This window comes from Muscardinus avellanarius, assembly GCF_963383645.1.
Source record: "Muscardinus avellanarius genome assembly, chromosome: 3".
Taxonomy (NCBI): domain Eukaryota; kingdom Metazoa; phylum Chordata; class Mammalia; order Rodentia; family Gliridae; genus Muscardinus; species Muscardinus avellanarius.
In genome coordinates this window covers 152,974,244-152,993,693 of record NC_137788.1, presented here as the reverse complement: position 1 = coordinate 152,993,693, position 19,450 = coordinate 152,974,244, and the positions used below count along the sequence as shown (strand labels likewise).

General features: G+C 47.4%; 1 protein-coding gene across 2 annotated transcripts in view; it reads right to left on the bottom strand.

Moving 5' to 3' along the window:
- Nucleotides 1-222: 222 nt before the first annotated feature.
- The window catches only part of ST8SIA2 (ST8 alpha-N-acetyl-neuraminide alpha-2,8-sialyltransferase 2), a gene marked incomplete at both ends in the record, with an annotated part of 66,311 nt that continues 47,083 nt past the window's right edge, over nt 223-19,450 (bottom strand). For both annotated transcript variants that reach the window (XM_080692489.1, XM_080692490.1), the window contains 2 exons: nt 223-508; nt 17,640-17,933. In XM_080692489.1, the coding sequence (XP_080548615.1) occupies nt 223-508; nt 17,640-17,933 (580 nt within the window). The remainder of the gene's footprint in view (nt 509-17,639; nt 17,934-19,450) is intronic.

The following is a 19,450-nucleotide window of genomic DNA, read 5'->3' as shown; positions in this document are numbered from 1 at the left end:
GTGGCTTATCTGCCTAATGCTAGATGAACACCACACAGTTATAAATACTCAGGTCAATATATATATGCAGGTACAGATATATATATTCTGGTCACTGTTTTACACTTTAACAAAGGAAACCACTAGCCTGCTTGTTCTATTGTCTGTGCCACCCCGACTCCCATCCGCCTGTGGTGTCGCCGGCAGGAAATGTGAGCCACTGAGTCCCACGGGGCGCCCGCCTTACGTGGCTCCGTCACACCGGCCGACAGTCAGTTTCAATGCCCCCTGCTCGTGTAGATTTTTGAGGGCCTTGAATTCCAAGGGCATGGTGTGGGGGCTGGCCTGGGAGGTGTAGCCATACTTGAGGCTGTCATAATAGTGGTACTTGACTGGGTTCTGGTTCTGATCCAGTGGAAAGGGCCAGAAGCCGTAGAGGTAGATCTGATTGCAGAAACGTGTGGCCAGGGTGTACATCAAGAGGCCGGTGGTGGGTCGTTTGATGTGGACTTTGTTGGTCAGCCAGTATCTGAGGGGGGGGGGCGAGGGAAAAGAATAAAATATGAAACAATAAAGAAATGTGAGTCTGTGAGTCATTTTTTTCTAGAAGGAGGCAGATTCCACTGGGCCTAGAAGCCTGTCTTCTGCTACTCAAGGGGCCAATCAAGTGACGGGTTCCCGGTTGCCTTCTCAGAGGACTGGCACCCAGTGTTGTTTAAGCAAATAAATTGTCCCCCTTAGACTGCTCCTTAGCATGGTTTTATGGGACCCCAAGATAAGACAGTCTTCAGGACACGTGCACAAATGGGTCTTAGAGGTGTCAAGTGCCCAAGGTCACCCAGGCAGCGGGGGCCAACATCTTAGCTTGGACACAGGCTTGTCCAAAGCTGAAGCAAGGGCTGGCCAACTTTTTCTGGGAAAGGCCTGATGATAAACCTTTTTGGATTCGAAGACACATGACCCCAATGACAACTACTGAATTGCTCTGTAGCTGCAGCTACAGGTGACACACGTGGCCACAGTCAGGGCTGACCTCTGATGAGTTGGGGCAGGTAGACACTTGGTTTTTCATATTGCTATCCTTGGTTTTCTGGCCTCTTGGACACCTCTGAGTAGATTCCCTTCCTGTCCCTGTCCACCCGAGCCTGCCCCTTTCTGACCACTTGTGACTTCCCTGAGGACTGAGGGGCACTGGGCAGTGGTCTGCCCTGGGAGGCTGGGTTACGTCTACATGTTTTCCTCTGAAGACCTGTCACTCTATTTTGTGTATCCACATCCAGTAGGGAGTCCTTGCTCCCTACCTCTTGGGATCTGTCTTAGGGTCGTAAGAGGAATGCAAAGAAGTGGATAGTTGGGTGTCACACTGAGAGGTCCTTGTGTTTGTGAAGCACCAAGTGTGTAGAAGGTCTCTGTGTTCCTTCACCCACCACAGCAAGGGGGAGGCTCTCCATCCTGCAGGATAGGAAATGCCTGGGAGCAGGGAGGAGCATGCCTCTCTCAGGTCTGACACCACCTATTTGTGTGCTTCATTTGAACATGTCACTTCTCCCTGCCGGACCTAATTTTCACACTTATGCAATGATGGGACATAGCCCATATGATCTCTAAGATATCCCCCGGGTTCCAATATTCCAAGGCAATCTAGAAGCTCCTCCAGAACTGAGGAAACATCTCTTCTGTGTGTCACTCTTGCTTTCTGTGGCTTGGATATGGAGCTCACTGTGACATGCAGCCGAACCTCTATGGCGGAAGTTCCACCCACCTTGGGCTGAATCCCTTCAACAGTGCCAGTCACACGCTGGTAGAAAGATAAAATTCTCCACTGCAGATCCTGACCACTGTGTCCCTAGACCAGGCAGGGTCCATTTTTCCTATTCTCAAACAATCGCCATGGGGCCCCAACCCCCAAGTCCTATTTGCCACTGTAAGAAGCCTCTGCTCCCCAACAGTAGAGGAGGCCAGTGCCCTCAGCTTCTGATGAGACCACAGCCCAATGCCGTGTGTGACTTTATAACCAAACATGCACATTAAATTCATGCCAGGTAGTGAAAGTGCGCCTCACAGTAGCATGCACCTGTTGCCAGAGCTGATACCATTTTGTATGATTCACAGTGCTTTGAGCCAAAGGGCTGGGTAGGGAGGGGCAGACTTCTAGAAGCTCATGCACCCTCTTCTTTATTTTTTTGGAAAAAGTTTCCTTCTGCCGCTCAAAAAGGGAACCCCAAAGCATCAGTGTCAACTTTACACTCCCCATGTTTTTTTTTTAAAGAAAGTTTACCTGCTTGGAGCAGGTAAACTTTAGCCTTTGAATCAGATGAGTTATAGCTTTCTAACAACCCATATAATTTCAGCAAATTATATAATGTTTGATCAAATAAAATGCATTTTGAAGAGCCCCACAACTCCTTTTCCAACCCAACTATCAGAATCTCCTCTTGGCCTTTGCCCATGGAATTCAAGGTCTCAGCTGGCCACAATCAGAGTGTGCACGATTCTCCTGGGCACAGGAAGAGCCTCCTGGGTGGCCCTTAGACAACCATGGTCGTTCCTTACGCCTGCCATTAGGAGACCCCATTCCTTTGTACTCCTTTCTATTTTATCCTCTCTATGACAAGAAATCCCCAGTGCCTGGATTTCCCCATAGGAAATCAGATGATGGGATAAAGGCAGAGAACGGGACAAATATTCTGGTCACCGTAAACATGATGCAATTAAAATAAATGATAGCATTTGTGCACACACTGCAGATCTGGACACCCCTTCCCTGCACTCTCAGGCAGGTTCCACGGCCATCGTTCACCACTGTCCATCACCTCGCACCTTGTAGCCCTCTGGGCATTTCTTTCTGAAGCCTCTCCCTGCTCCAGGTGCAACCCATGTTCATAGCACAAAACACAGGTTCTGCAAGACCCAAACTCTGCTACTCTGTTTTTCTCCTCCCTATACTGCACCCACCTACCCCGTGTGAATGGCCGCAGCCCCTCTGTGGCATTATGCCCTTCCACAGCGCCTCCTTCTATAGGACTCAGCCCGAGACTCTTTGCTCTTTGCCCCTGGTCTCCGGCCATATAAAGTGTGTCCCTCTGGGCACCCATGGTAGCCTATGCACCTGTTTCTTCCTGGGGTGGTGGTCGTCCAAGGCTGAAGTTTGGTTGCCTGCCTTTCCCTGTTGTACCATGGGATCCTTGGCTTCTGTCTCTGGGCTGAGAGTCCTGGGATTGCTGAAGAAGTGAGTGGGCCTTTGGAGGTTTCTCCTGGGCCTCCCTGTCCAGGAGGAGGGCTGAGGTCATGCCTCATGCTAAGCCCAGCCACATATGAGGGAACTCTGCTGGGACGCCGACTCTGGGAAGCTCCTGGTGCCACTCTTCAAGAATCTCTTGATGTAGAAATGCTGGTCAGGTTTTCAACTGGCTGTACTGTGATCAGCACTCTACATCCTGCTCTGCTCTGAGCTCTAGTGAAGATTTGTATGCATGGTTGGAAGAGCCACTTTATGAATTTTCCCTCTCTATACCTTTTAAATTGTACCCCAGAGCTAATCTCCTCACTCCCCATTGCTCCACTGAGGTTGGCCTCCCTCTCTCAGCATCTTCTCCTCACCCAGCAGTTCATGGGGTGTGCACCACACAGACAGGACATGAGGATTGATCAAGGCCCCGGTGGTGAGGGGTAGGACTGGGCCTCTCCTTCAGGTCCTCTGACTCCAAATCCATATCCTTTCTCTCTCCTCTCCTCTCCTCTCCTCTCCTCTCCTCTCCTCTCCTCTCCTCTCCTCTCCACTCTCCTCCTCCCCCTCCCCCTCCCCCTCCCCTCCCCCTCTTCTTCTTCTTCTTCTTCTTCTTCTTCTTCTTCTTCTTCTTCTTCTTCTTCTTCTTCTTCTTTTCTCTCTCTCTCTCTCTCTCTCTCTCTCTCTCTCTCTCTCTCTCTCTCGTACTAGAGATTGAACTGACTCAGGGGCATTCTACCTCTGAGCTACACCCCTAGAATATCACTAAGTTGCAGAGGGTCTCATTAAGTGGCTGAGGCTGGACTGGAACCTGCAATCTTCCTGTCTCCGCCTCCCAAATATTGGGATTACAAGCATGGGCTACCAGACCTGGCTTATATTCTTTCTCTTTTGCAACACAGCCCTGATAGATATGTAGGCAGGCAGGAATGTGGCTGGTTTGATGTGTTTGTTTTGGCACTGCCCCATGTGGCCTCCTGCTTGGTCACCAGCTCACACGCAGGAGGCTTGGGGGATGCCTTACGCTGAGGTTGGGGCCTGTGAGACAAGGGTCCTTTCCTCTGGCCACCTCCACACTCCCTGTGGTCCACATTGATATTCTGGGCTTGGGAGGACCCTGCCGGGGAGAAGAAAAATTCTAGAAGAGCAGCAGCTGATGTCTGAATCCTGCTATACACCCTGGCAAAGTGCTCATCTGCCTTGGCTTACATATATCCAGTGACGGGGAGCTCACTCCCTCTTAAGCCAGTCATTACATTTTCAGCTTGAATGCAGAGGCTTTTAACTTGGTGCTTTAAGAGATGACTGGGTCCCACTCCCAGCTACAGCCTAATACTAGGTATTTAAAGCCTCCCTCAGTAATTCAACTGTGTGGCCATAGCTAAGCACTCCTCCCTAACTGGTAGGCACTTCTGCCAGAGGAACTCAAGAATGAGACATATTTAGAGAAGGGGCAGGGGAAGATAGGGTAAGTGTACGGAAGAGTTTCAGGTTTTTACAGACAACTGGACCCAGAGGACTCATCCAGTTTGGCAGGGGATATGATAGTGACCTGGGAGTTGAGATGAGGGTAAGCAAAGTTGATGCTTGGCCTCACTGGTGCCAAGACAACAGGGAGTGGAGGAGGCTGTGGGATCTGCAGGGATAGTCAGTTTTACTGTTCAGTAGGTTATTCCCAGATCTTCTAATTTTTTTTTAAGAAAATCAGAAATCTGGATTTTTAGCAAAGTCTCCAACTTTTTAAATGTTGAAAACTAATTTTAAAAAATAAAGATACCATGTAAGGCCCTACTGGGTGAGTTAGATAATGTCTGTGGTTGACCCATGGGCCTCTAGGATTAGGCTTGGAGTTCCCCAGTTTATTACAGAGGACAGAGTAGGAGTCTAGGGCAATAGAGATTGTAGATGATCCAGGCTTCCCAAGCCTTGTTCCTTGGGTATTTCTTACCCCATGGCAATTCCGGGAGGGTCCTGGTTAGGTGCAGTGGCTGTAGATGCAGCTGATGCTGTCCAGCGACAGATAAGACAGTGTGAGGTCCCTGCCTGAGCATTTCGAGCAAACATGAGCCTTAACACCAGCCAAATGCCGTAGTAGAGATTTGTGGTTTGTTTACTTTCTGATAGTAAGGCCTTAGCAGGGGAAGGCTTTCAGAAATGAATTTCTTTTCAGGCCATCCACGCTATGCCCAGAGATGGGGAGAGAAGAATTTAATCAGTGATGAAACATCTAAGTGGCTTGTGGGTGAATCCGAGGTGACAGACACGTGCTGGGCTCTCCCCAGAATGCCGTTCCCCATGTGTCCCTTTGGTGAACTCTCTCCTTTTTTTTTCTTCTTCTTCCAAAACTAAGCACATGCACCACATCTTACTGGCAATACTCCCTTTGTTCTACCCTCTCTTCCCCAGCTCCTGCAGTTCATCACCCCTACCTGATTACCATGAGCTTTGTTTCTACTCTTACTGTGCTTAGCAACTGGGGCTGATAATTCATTATCAGTATCAGTATGGGTTGGTCTCCCACAGGAAATGTCAGTGATTTCCCCAAGAGTAGGGATTGTGCTGTACATGTCTGTAGGATTCAAAAGCATCTGGCTCAGTGCATGCTACATCCAAGGCCTTGTGCAGAGACAGTAGTGCTCAACACACACTCAACGTGCCTGTCCTACATCTCCCAGAATCCGCCTAGCTGGGCATGGATCATGTGGCCAGTTCTGGACCACAGGGTTGTAAAAAGAGCAGGTTCTTGTACTCTCTCTCTCCTGACCTGGAGAACTTTAAAGCCTTCTGCTAAGATAGGTGAGATCTAACTCCAATTAGAATGGCAATCATCAAGAATGTAAACAATAGCCGGGTGTGGTGGCGCACGCTTGGAATCCCCGCGCTTGGGAGGCTGAGACAGGAGGATCGTGGAGGTTCGAAGCCAGCCTCAGCTACTTAGTGAGGCTCTCAGCAACTTGGTGAGACCCTGTTTTCAAATAAAATATAAAATAGGTCTGGGAGTATAGCCCGGAGGTAGAAAGCCTCTGGGTTCCACCCCCAGTACCACACACAAAAAAAGGAAGAATGTTAATAATAATAGATGAAGTGGGCAAGATCATAAATTAATATAACCACTTTGGAGATCAGTATAGAGACTCCTCCAAAGACTAGGAATGGAACTACCATCTGACCTAGACATACTACTCCTTTGTGTCTTTCTAAGGGAATTGAAGAGCTGGGCATGGTGACACATTCCTGTTATCCTAGTACCCCGAGCACTGAAACAGGAGGATCGCAGATTCAAGATCAGCCTCAGTAACTTAGCAAGACTCTCAGTAATCTAGCAAGACTGTTTAAAAAATAAAAAATAAAAAGGGCTGATGGTATAGCTCAGTGGCAGAAAGCCCCTGCGTTCAATCCCTAGTGCCACTAGATAAACAAACAAATAATGCTAGAACACTATAGTGATACATGCATACCCATGTCTGTAGTAGCACAACTTACAAGAGGCAACTATGGAACCAGCCCAAATGTCCATCCGCAAATGAATGGCTAATATGTGGTGTATATGCACAATGGAATTTTACTCAGCCATGAAAAAGAATGAAATTATGTCATTTTTCAGGAAAATAGACGGAATTAGAGAAGATTATGCTGAGATCATCCAGTCTCAGAAGGTCAAGGGTTATATGTTTTCTCTCCTATGTGGAAGCTAGAACAAAATTGGGAGGCAAAAAGCACTTCAGTCAAATGAGAGAAACCAGTAAAATAGTGGAAGGGGTTTGGGAAGAGGAAAGGGAGAGGGGAAAACCAAGCACTGAGGAAAGGAACAGTTCAAATAAGGTTATGTTCTTCCAAGGTTTCGATACCAATCTCACTGGCACGTATGGGGAGGGAGAAAGGGGGAGGAGGGGAGGATATATGGAGGAAAATACTCTAAGTACTGTGTGCGTGTATGTTTGTATCACTTTGAATCCCACTATGATGTAAAACTACATTGCACCAATAAAAGTATAAGACAAGAAAAGAGAATGATGAATCTGATATTCCTGAATTATCGACTGGAAGAACGTCCCTTACATCACACTCTGGGGGGAAGGGGGAGAAAGAAACCCTGTTGTGCTCACCCTGAGGTTAGGGGTTTGCTATGTAGCATCGCCCGGCATTGATTATACTGAATTCTGCTGTGCTCAGCAAACATTTGACTCAACTGGAATTGAAAACGAGAGGACACGGCTTTTAGCGGGGCAGCTTTTAACGGTGGCCAGCGTGCACAGGAATGGAATGTCCAACCCCTCGAATGTGGTCCCCATCTTTCCACCTAGAATGGCTAAAAGGTGTTAACAGTAATGCAGCTCCAGAGAGAATCAAGAGCTCAGTAGATGTCAGTGCAAGGACCTACTTATTTGCTATTCTGCCTCTGTGGGTAAACAAGAACGCCTGAGAGATGTCTGACAGGGACATGGGGGCGCCATTTAATGAGCAACTTGTAATAGAAGCTGACTGAGTTATGCAGGAACAAATCACTCTCGATTTCCCTTCTATCTCCTCACTCGCTCTGGCCAATTTAGAGACTGTGTGCGTAGCTGCCTTGTAGACTGTTTCTTTCCTTGGGATAACAGCTGGGTGTTAAAACACAAACTAATTAATTTTGCCTTCCCAAATGAGGTTAGCTGGGTGCATCCGGAACACTATATTGACAATGCACCTTTAATATCCCAGTCTTGAGATTTTAATTAGAAGGCAAAGTAATCATCTCAAAGAAGGCAGTAATTATTTTTCAAATTGGCTACCCCATTTGCTGGGATGATTAAGCGCTCTATTTTATGAGCATGGGCAGCAATCAATGAGGATTGCCAAAACCACCTCTGGACCACATTCATCCTTCTCCCTGGGTGCCTGGGCTCAGTACGTGGCAAGAACAGTGGCTGCCACTGTTGGAGAAAGGGACCAACAAGGCTTTCTCCAAGAAGCTGCTAACGCTATTGGAGCTCTTAGCATCCCCAAGGAGTAGAAGCATCTCATAGGCATTTGTCAAGGGACACTCAAGTGATACCTTGTGCAAAATCAGCAGTAAAGCTGGGAGCAGAACCCAGGGGATCTTGTTCTCCTATCTTCTACATCAGCAGCCTCAGCCTGAATCCAGGGGCTCCACAAATCATCGTGGTCCTTCCTCTGGAAGAATCCCACAGCTCCCCACCCCTGGAGCTTGGGTGTGTTGTAGGATAGCTCAGGATGAATCCATCCAGCTTTTCGGTCATAGAGAGCAGTGGTTTTATATCTCAGAACTTGGGGTCATTGTGTGAAGAGCTGGTGAAGCCCTCGGGATATCACAGGCTGATTTCTGGTCCCCAGGTCTCCAAGATCACCACCACCAGTTTCTGTCTGTTCTTCTTCTATCAAACCATCTATCATGTTACACTATAAGTTCTTGCTTGTCTGACTTTTCCTCCCCTACATTTCCAAAATCTGTAAGAAGGTGGATGGACTCCCTCTTCTTGTGTAACCCTAGGCACTTCACAGATCGATAATGAAGCCATGAATGGAAATTCACCAGCAGAGGCTGGTGGTTCATACAGGATGTGAGTGAGTCCAGGTTCCTTCTAGACCCTTCTAGGCAGTCACCAGAACTGCACCTGTGAAGGGCAGGCGAATGCCTTCCTGGATAGCGAATTTCAAGAGGAAGGAGGAACACATAATGCTGGTTACTTTAGGGCTTCCTCTCACTGCAGGGTGAGTGTCTCACATGTAGAGGGGCTGGCTGCTCATGCCTAGGGATCCCCTCTGGCCAGTGAAGACAATTTGTTGGGAGCCTAGCCCTTCTGGCTGGATTCTGGAGTTTAAACTAATGCCATTCTAAACAGACTAAAAAATGATATCAACCTCTTTCATCAGAAAAGAAATCCAATTTCAAACAATCAAGTACTATTTTTCACTGGATTGGCAAAGATAACAAATGCTGACAGTGCATCTGTTGGAGAGGCCATGGAAAACAGCATTTTTGATAGTCATGAGTGAAAGAGTAAATTGACACCTGCCTCTTGGGAGGGAAACTTGGCAATATCAGTAAACATTAATGCATATATATCCACCTCTCTTTTTAGCAAAAACCACTTCTAAAGAGTAAGCCTAGCTGGGCGTGGTGGTGCACACTTATAATCCCAACATTCAGGAGGCTGAGACCTGGAGGATCACGGTTCGCGGACAGCCTCAGCTACTTAGTGAGGCCCTCTGCAACTCAGTGAGACCCAGTTTCAAAATAAAGAATAAAAAATAGGGCAGAGGGTATACCTCGGAGGTCAAATGCCCCTGGGTTCCATCCCCAGACTTGTTAAAAAAAGAGTAAGCCTATACATGTATATATTGGAAATATTCTCAGTATCCATCAATGGCTTTGCTTATGTAGAGTGTTATCCAGACCCACAGGGGATGCCTTGCCTCGCAAGGCAGCGTGCAGCGCAGTGAGATGGTGTGTGGAGACGGAATGCTTTCCAGAGTTTAGCAAGGTGTGGGGTTGGACAAACCCTCATCTGTGTAGAAGAGGTATTTCTGGAAGGAGACACACTCAGAGAGCCAGCTTCACAGGTTGCCTCTGGGGAGGAGGACAAGGGGTATGGAATGGAGCTTGCTTTGCTTTTTAAATTCTTTTATACAATTTGTATTTTTATTTTTGCTATGGATTTATTTTATTTAAATTTATTTCTTATATATTTATTTTTATTTGGATTTTTACTCTTTACTGTGTGCATTACTATACATAGAAATATATTAATATACAATGTACTATATATAGTATATATTTAATATATAGTATATATTAAATACTATATATTATACTATTATATTAACATGATATACTATAGTGTATTATATATTATATAATATATTAATATAGTATATCAATTATATTAACATATGGTATGCTATAATTTTATTAAATACTATGTATTATATGATAATATTATATTAATATATTAATTATAGTAATGTGGTATACTATAATGTATAATGTATTAAATATAATATAGCATCTTATATTTAGTATATGTCAAATATATTAATACAATAATATATTAAATACTGTACTATAATACTATATAATAATATTATATATATGGAGACAGAGCAAGAAAATGAGAAAATCCCTTAACAGCACACAATGCCAGTAGCTGTCTGTGTCTCAACACCGATGCCCCTCATTTTCTTCTCCATGGAAAGAGGAAACAAGTCCCCTCATCCCCTGGCCCCTGGAGTGCACAGGGCCAGTAAGAAGGTGTCCGCCTGGGGCCCTCTCTGGATAGCGGGGGCCAGGCAGGCTGCGCTGGTCTCTCCCTGTTCTCTGCTGCTCTCTGCTGTGCTGGGTGCCGCTCGCTGGCTCTCTGGTTCCTGCTTCATTGCCAGGCAGAGTGCGTTGCGGCTCTGTCCCCTCCCGCCTTGGCAGAGGCAAGCTGAGTTGGTGCCACTTTGAAGCTGAGGCTCGGCACTCCTGGTGCCTAATTAGGCACCAATTCACAGACCTCGCCTGCGTGCGCTAGGCCAGCGGGCTGCCGTCCTGCCGGAGGGGTGGCCCTCTCTGTGGGCCGCAGCCTCCCTCCTCGTTGTAATTGAATTACAGCCATTCACTACCAGCTGCCGACAGCCTTCCGTGCCCTGTGCCGCACGCCGCTGCCTGCCGTCCCCTCCCCTCTGCTGCCCTTCTGCTTTGCCAACAGGCAGCCAGGGCCGGGCTAGTCTGCAGGCCAGCAGAACCAGAGGCCGCTGGGATTGCTGCTCGGCCTGGGGCCTCAGAAGCTCTGCCCACGCCTCCCCGTTTCTTCCAAAGTCTTGGCCACGGCTCCTGATGGCTGGAATCTCACAGTGTGCTGGGAGTCAGAGACACGCCTGGCACAGATGTGTTGAGTCAGAGCATCCCTCAGTGAAAAGGGAGGCCATCTAACCAACTGTTACAGGTTGAATTCCGAATTCGGTCCCTCCCACCTTCACTGGTTAAAGTCCTAACTCACAGTATCTCGGAATGTGGCCTTATTTGGAGTCAGGGTCTTCACAGAGGTAATTGCATTAAAATCATATCAGCAGGGTGGACCTTGTGCTGATATGATGGATGCCTTTTACCAAATGGAGAAACTGGAGACAGAAAGGCACACAGGGAAAATGCCATGTGAGCATGAAGATGGCCAAGCAGGAGGTCTGGAACAGATCTTCCTGCGCAGTCCCCAGAAGGACCAATCTGCTGACCCCTACATTTGGGCTTCTGGTCTCCAGAACTGAGAGATGTTACAGTTCTGCAGTTTAAGCAGCCCAGATGGGCACTGCTATGGCAGCACCAGCCAATACGCCAGCTCTGTCCACGTGATGTGGACTTCGCTCCCCAGGGTCCCAGCAAGGGGATTTGCTGTTGCCTGCCCATCGCCAAGGGTCCTGGATTTGCTCTTCCCAAGGGAATCCACACTCATTTCAGAGGAGCACATGTGCTGGGATGTTCTCACCAGTGTCCAGAGAGAGTCTGGCTTCCCTTCGACCCTCTCCCAAACCTATTTCTACACCTAGAACCTCCTAGGCCAAATCTACAAGTCCCTCAAAGGCAGGAAACTTGTTTTTACTGATTTTTGTATTTCCCTAGCACAGAACAACTTGGAGCCTTGAGTATTTGCTGAATTAAAGTGGCTTTCCTGCTCCTTAGAGCCTTCTTCTCTCCCTGACCCTTTCTTTTTAATTTTTAAAATTAATTAGTTAATTAATTAATTTATTTTGTGTTACTGGGGATGGAACAACCAGGAGCATTCTACCTCCAAGCTATATCCCAGCCCTATTTTTTATTCTTTATTTATAAAACATGCTCTCACTAAGTTGCAGGGGGCCTCACTAAGTAGCTGAGGCTGGCCATGAACCTGAGATCCTCCTGTTTCAGCCTCCCAAGTACTGGGATTTCAAGCATGTGCCACAATGCCTGGCTCCCAAACCTTTCAACTTCCCAGTTTCTCTGCCACTGTGGTTCCTTTCCATCCTGGCACCTCAAAATAAATGTGATTTTCCATGTGGGATCTGACCATCCAGTGTAAAGCAAGGCCATTCCTGATCTCGACTTTCAAGATGTTATACATGACCCGCTGCAACCTGAGATCACTTTATCCTCTGGAGCAAGCAACCATCCATCCATCCTCTGATGGCTGGCACTGCGCATCCCTCTGCACTGATATCATTGTTTTAAACCTAAATACAGAATTTTGAATTTGTCTGTATTCAATTTCTTGGGTTGATTTAACTCTGAAGTCCTGAATATTGAGAATTCCTTCAAAGTCCTATCACTGGTGAATTTGCTAGGCAGATTGTTCATACCCTTATTAAAGTCATAGGTAGAAATGGGGATGGGAACTGAGCCCGGTGGGAATTTCATAGAGATGTCCCTAGGGTCAACATTGAGCTAATCAGTTAGTATACTTTGGGCATCAGGGGTCAACACAGTGGTCAATCCATCTGTCAAGGGCAGAGAAGGAGGTGGTGGGGAGAGCAAAGACCTCTGAGGCTTACATAGGTGGATTCTAATCCCAGCTCCCCCCTCATCTGCACGCTCTTGCACAATGTACTTAACATTTCCAAGACTTAGTTTCCTGATGAGTCAAAAAGGGATGAAAACAGTATCTATCTTATAAGGTTGTTTTGAGACAAAAGGGAACATTTGTCCCCTTCCATTCCTTAAGCTGTCAATCAGATCAAGAGCTTCTAAGTTAACCATGAAATGCTCTGGCAATGAAGCTGACTTATATCCAAATATAATATGATGAGACAAATGCCATGTGTGTCTGCCTGATACCCTGCTCACCAAGGGACACCAGGCCAGCGTGTCCTGCTTTTTCCACTGAGCACATCCTCTCGTGATGTTTGCTTCCCCATCTGTGTGTTCATGGGCCACTGGACTGATAACCTCTTGAAACTCCAGCTTGGGGTGACATCAAGTTCACTGGTGTTCATGGTTTCCACATGCTAGGAAACTGGAGCAAAGACTGCCTGTCCCGGGCTGCCCTTCTCCAGTGCTGTACAGTCTGGAGAACTTGCTCGGTGGTCATATTAAAGGCGTCCCTGGGAGGTTAACTGGTCTTGATTTTACAAATAACAATTTACTTAAATTTAGGCCACCCATCAGGATCACTTGGCAGGCCCATGAAAACACATATTGCTGGGGGCCATCCCTATGGCTTCTGATTCAGTAGATCTGGGCTAGGTCTGAGAATCTGCATTTCTAGAAAGCATCTAGGTGATGCTGATGCTACTGGTCCAGGGACCACGTGGGGAGTCACTGGTTTAGAGCCGCATATTGAGACTGTAGGGTAAGATATTAAAGATCTTGTTACTTGTCCAGGTAAAGGACCCATCTCCTGTGCTGGTAAAATAAGTGTAGAATAGGTGTTGAGGAGTTTACCTCTGTTCTTTGTTACCTCACCATTATCTTCCCCTATTTTTGTATTCTTTCTACTTGAAACACAAGCCATTTTGTTTTTCTTAATATTTTCAGAAAACCTATTTTGGTTTGGCCTTCCTGACTTTATTCTTCTAGGGTCCCATCTCTACCCCCTGGTTACCTGCATAGGGCAAATGGGTGGTGATTAGGAGCAAGGAGTCCTGGATCTGTCCCTTGCCAGCATCGGATCTTGTGCAAGTTACCCCCTGAGACTGTTTCTCTGTCTTTAAAGTGGGTATAATGGTATAATGGTAGTAGTTCTCTCGTTGTATGAGACAACACTTAGCACATCTGCATTACCTATGGCACCATGTGCCCCTATCTATTTTGAACTCTCCACAGTAGTGTTCAGAATCTGTGATTGCACAGTTGTCACCGGAGCACATCTACTTTTCTTCTGAAAGATAGTTGGATGCAAAGGAAGAGCCCAGCAAATCCAGGAGGGCAAAGCCAAAGGCCTGCCTGGTCAAGGGGAGATGGGTCTTAACAAGACAGGGTCACATCCCCAGTGCTGGCCACTGTTTGGTAGGACCCTGAGGTGTGACCTCCCACCTTGTCCTGCTTGGTGGGAAAGCTGCCCCATGTTCTAACAACTGCACTGTGGATGTAGAGTCTTGAGTGCAGCTAACCACTGTGGCATATCACAGCCCTCTAAGCCCCCAACTCTTCACCAATTTAGAGTGGGATGGGTGCAAATTTCTCCTGCATCTGATGCATTGCCTGAGAGTCAAATAACAGTTCCATTCCGGGTTGTACCACTAAATGGCAGAGTGGCTTGCACAAATCTCCTGATTTATCTGAGCATTAAATTCCTCACTTGCGAAAGGAAGACACTAAGGCAACTCTAAGGTCAGTTCTCATTTGAAATTCCCACCTGCAAAGCATAAGGTCCCAATTTCTCTATATCCTCACGAATATTTGCTATTTCCTTCTAATTTTTCCATCATAGCCATGCTAGTGGGTGCACTGTACCACTGCTGTTTTTATTAGTGATGCTGAGCATCTTGCCCTGCACTTATTGGCTGTTTGTGTACCTTTCTTGGAGAAAGGCCTATCCAAGTGCTTTGCTCTTTTTTGAATTGGGTTGTTTTTACTACTGTTGAATTGTAGGAGTTCTTTATATACCTTGAGTATCAATCCTTTATCAGATATATTATTTGTAAATATTTTCTCCAATCCTATGGCTTTTCTTTTCTTTTCCTTGATACACTGTCCTTATGCTCAAATATTTTTAATTTTGTTGTAGTACAGTTTACCTGCTTTTTTTTTTGTTGCCTGTGCTTCTGGTGTCAAACTTACGAGACCACTGCCAAACCCAAGGCGTGGGAGATTTTCCCCTGTGTTTTTTTCCAGGAGCAAATTTCTTCTAAGTGAAATTAAATTGCTTAAATTTTATGTAGTAAATTTTATGTTATGCATATTTTATTTCACTAAAAAGTTATTATCGACCCCACACAACCCCATAAACAGGGAGTTTATTTGGGCAGTAGGTGTTTAAATAAGGAAAGAAGGTTGTTTTGCAAACTACAGCTCAGTATTGGAGCTTCAAGGTGAAGAACTCATGACTGACTAGTTTGAGCTCACTGCTCTGACCACTAGAGTCTTGTGTGAGCTCAGGGGACATGGACTTTCCTCCATGTGGCCCTACCTGCTTCCCTAGCTCCACCTCCTGAGTCCACGGAACAATGCAACCCCTTGACCAGGTGGTAGGTCTTCAAGGTGTTGGTGTCAGGTACTATGATAATAGTATCCACCACTGATTGACCATAGGCTTCTCCTGAATGGCAGGAGCTTGCATTCTGGGGAGGTGGAGTTCCTCAGTAATGAGACAAAGCAAGGGGGGCTTGGGATGGGGAGATGGGCAATACAACCAAGCAAGTGACTTAGCTGAGATTTAGACTCTTTGGAGTTGTCCCTAGCTCCAAAGCCCATATTTTGGGTGCTAGCCTACATTGCCTCTGGGATAGGCTCCAGGCTCATTTTCAGCCCTTTCTTTCTTTCTTTCTTTCTTTCTTTCTTTCTCTCTCTCTCTCTCTCTCTCTCTCTCTCTCTCTCTCTCTCTCTCCCTCCCTCCCTCCCTCCCTCCCTCCCTCTCTCTCTCTCTCTCTCTCTTTCTTTCTTTCTTTCTTTTTTTTTGCGGGTCTGGGGATGGAACCCAGGGGCATTCTACCTCTGCCCTATTTTTTTAATTCTTCATTTTGAAACCGGGTCTCACTGAGTTGCAGAGGGCCTCACTAAGTAGCTGAGGCTGTCCGCAAACTGCGATCCTCCCGTCTCAGCCTCCCGAATGCTGGGATTACAAGCGTGCGCCACCACGCCCTGCTTCCTTTAGCCTTATCTACCATCCTGGCTCTCTTCTCTGCATCCTCTCCATCCTATTCCTCCATTTGCAATGGGCACCAGGTCGGAACCTGCCAAGGCAGAGGGGAGCCCTTTCTCTCCCTACATGTACACCTATTCACAGATGCCCCATTGGGCTCAGCACTCTGCAAGATCCAGTGGCTCCAGTAAGTGAGAGGACCACTTGCAGAAATCCAGCATCCCCCCTTTCTTTCACACCTGCTTTTGTTAAAAGCGGGGGCCAGTCCCACCTGTCTCTCCTGTAGTATTCCCCCACCACTGAGAGTCTCTGCAAAGGAAGATGTTGCAATCTCAGGATTAGGAGCCTGTTTGTTTAAAGGGCTTATTACTGGTGCTTAATGCTATTTTGACAGATGAAAGTGAGCCAATTAGAGCTGGAAATAGCTCTGGCTGTTTCGGTTTCTTCCAGGTGGCTGCCCATTCCCCATGCACGGGACTTTTCTCATTACCAAAGAGCAGTTCTTTTTCTTCTGTTATCCCTTTGAACTCCTGAACCAGCTTGAGAGTTTTCTCCTTCCAGAAGGAATTGATATTGACATCATGAGACCTAAATCTAAGAGACGAGGGTTGCTGTGGTGGACCCCCTCTGTGACAGGGATGGGGTGAAAAGATGCCCTGGCTGGCCAACTCCAGGATAAAGGATGTGGATTGAGTGAGCCCAATGTCCGCCTAAGTATCTCTCTGGCTCTTTTAGCCACAAGTGCGATTTCTCCATATTAAATAGCTCCTTAGGTCGTCCTTGGGGAAAATGGGTTCCCTGTGTCACAGCCACCAAAATGAGTCCAGTGTTGGTAATGGGTTTGGGAATCCCAGAGTCAGCCTAACAAGGAAGAGTCCTTTGTGGCTCAGGGGCTTCTCAAAGTTAAGCAGGGGCCCCAGTAAAAAGCATTCTAATGCCTGTTGGTCCATAGGAGTCAGTACAATGGACGTTCTCATGTTTCTGAAGCAGGGCTGTGATCTGCATGAGGCTGGCTGGACATCTGTGTGCAGGATAGGAGGTCAGAGCATGGTAACTGGCATCTCAAACTTAGGCCCAAGAAAGAACTCTCTCCCTCAGTGCTCCCCCCCCCCCACAGGCTGTATGAGCACAGCAGTGGCGATGCTGATGATGGTTGTGATGACATCAAGGGTCTCCAGTGACATTTCAATCATTACACCAGGCATTTCCCATAGATGACCCCATTTTATCATCAAATTACGATCCCATCTCTATCTTATTGATGAGAAAACTAAGGTCTAGAGAGAGTAACGCAATAGATTTGAAGCCAAGTCTGTTTGGTCCTAATTTCTTTAAGAACCACCTCCCTGGGATGGCAGATATGCGACAGGCTAGCCACCATCATCCCTCCAAAGTTCACAGCATCTGTTCCCACCGAGTCTCAGCACACCCCCAGGTTCACCTCTGAACACAGCTCCAGGCAGGTGCTACCAAGTGGCCCCAACTGACAGGCCAGATGAAACCCACTTGCTAACCGTCCTCATTTCTCAAGAAAGAAAGGTTCAGAAAGGCCAAGAAGCTTTCTAAGATCATCAGCAAATGGGTAGAAGAGCTGGGCTGGAGATGCCCCTGGGAGTGGGATCCTGCCCACCAGACACCTCCCCACCTAGTGGTGCCCCTGCCCCCGGGGTGCCGCTCACCCTCGCACAGCGTGCAGCAGGCGCAGCGAGGGGTACGCGGTGCGCACGTGGACCTGGTGCTTCAGGATGAGCTCGTTAACCCACTCCACACGCTCCTTGCCGCCCCTGGCCATGAATGCCGGGATCCACAGGATACTGCCGTTGAGGCTGTGCAGCCGCTGGAGCAGCTTCTCCCGCCACGTGGCGTTGACCAAGTCCTCGAAGGCCCGCTGGATGACCGAGGGGTTCATGGTCACCAGGTCCGTCTTGAGCCCCACGTCCCGGGCATACTCCTGCACCGGAGCCAGGTTGCACCTGCCAGAGAAAAAGCCCCTGTGACCATCTTGTTGGGAAAGCTGAGCCTCCTCTTATATTTAATTTGATCTCATCCTTCCTCTTGCTTCTTCCTCATCAATAGAGATAAATCCACGGCATCTTCATAGTCACTGACCCCTCACTATTTCCCCCTTTCTTCCTACATAAATGTTTACTGAGCCTCTACCACACACTTAGAGCTTTGCTAAGCCCTGGGGATGCGTAATGCCTTCCTTCTGGGGCTCAGGATCTAGACGATGAAAAGTAGGAGAACCCCCCACATACACACAATGCTGCAAGATGACCATGCGGTTAGCAGGTATGACCTGAGCCCTTAGGACACCATGAGGGCTCTGAAGGCGACACAGGCTCAAAACTCAGCTCTGACACTTTGTGCCGGCGTGGGTGTGATTCTAGGGAACATTCTCAGTCTCTCTGTGCATCCTGCGGGCTTCTGTTACTTTGGCTATGATGGAGATCACAAGAGCCGTGACAGGGATTACAGCCAGTGCGCGCACGCGCGCGCGCGCGCGCACACACACACACACACACACACACACACACACACACAGACTGGAATGCTGCTGGCCATAGGAAAGAGCTCCGTAGATGTTATCTATTGTCGTTGTTTTTATGGGAAGGAGGACAGCAGACCACTAAAGGAAGTGTGGAAGGATGGGTGAGCAGAAGTCCATGGGTGCAGAGGGCACAGGAAGAGGGTGCTTCTCCAACATGTTAAGTCAGAAGAATCACTCCAGGTACTGCTTAAACTGTACAGTCCTGGGTCCCTCACCTGGAGATTCAGGTTCAGCACGCCCCAGATTTTAATAACACACACACACACACACACACACACACACACACACACACACAATTTATTTATTTATTTATAACAGGTTCTTCCTCTTCAAATATCAAGCAGCTTAGGAAACACCATGGTATAGTATTGTAGGGATAAGAAATGCATCTGAGAACAGAAAGTTGTGAAACACTGTGGATATTTGGAAGAATACCCACACTGCATGTGAAGGAGACGGGGCTAGAGAGGCAAGCTAGGTGAACTATGGAAGGGCCTGTGTGTCCATAACTCGGTTCTGATGGCAATAGTGAGCTACTGAAGGTTCCTGAATAGGAGAAGGATATGGGCAGATTTCCACTTTAGATAGCAGACAAGAAGAAAAAGTTGTAAAATTTATAGGAAGGGATGGATAGGGTACCAGAGGGCAAACCCAGAGGCCACTGCAATCTCTGCTGAGCCAGTCAGGCTTGTTTGGGTGGGCAGCCTATTATTTAAGGGAAGGGTTGCTTTGGGCCGACTCCCCATCTTCAAGGCGTCTGGCCTGGGTGCATACACCTGAACTTCCTGTCTATACTGAGGGCTGGTGGGACTGGGACAGCAGCAGCTGGATATGGCTGCTGCCTGGCCTGGAGGATTTGATAGTGGAAAAGTCCTTGGAAATAAGTCTGGGAAATTAGAGTCAGTGTGTATAGAACAGTGCTGGAGACATGAAGACCAG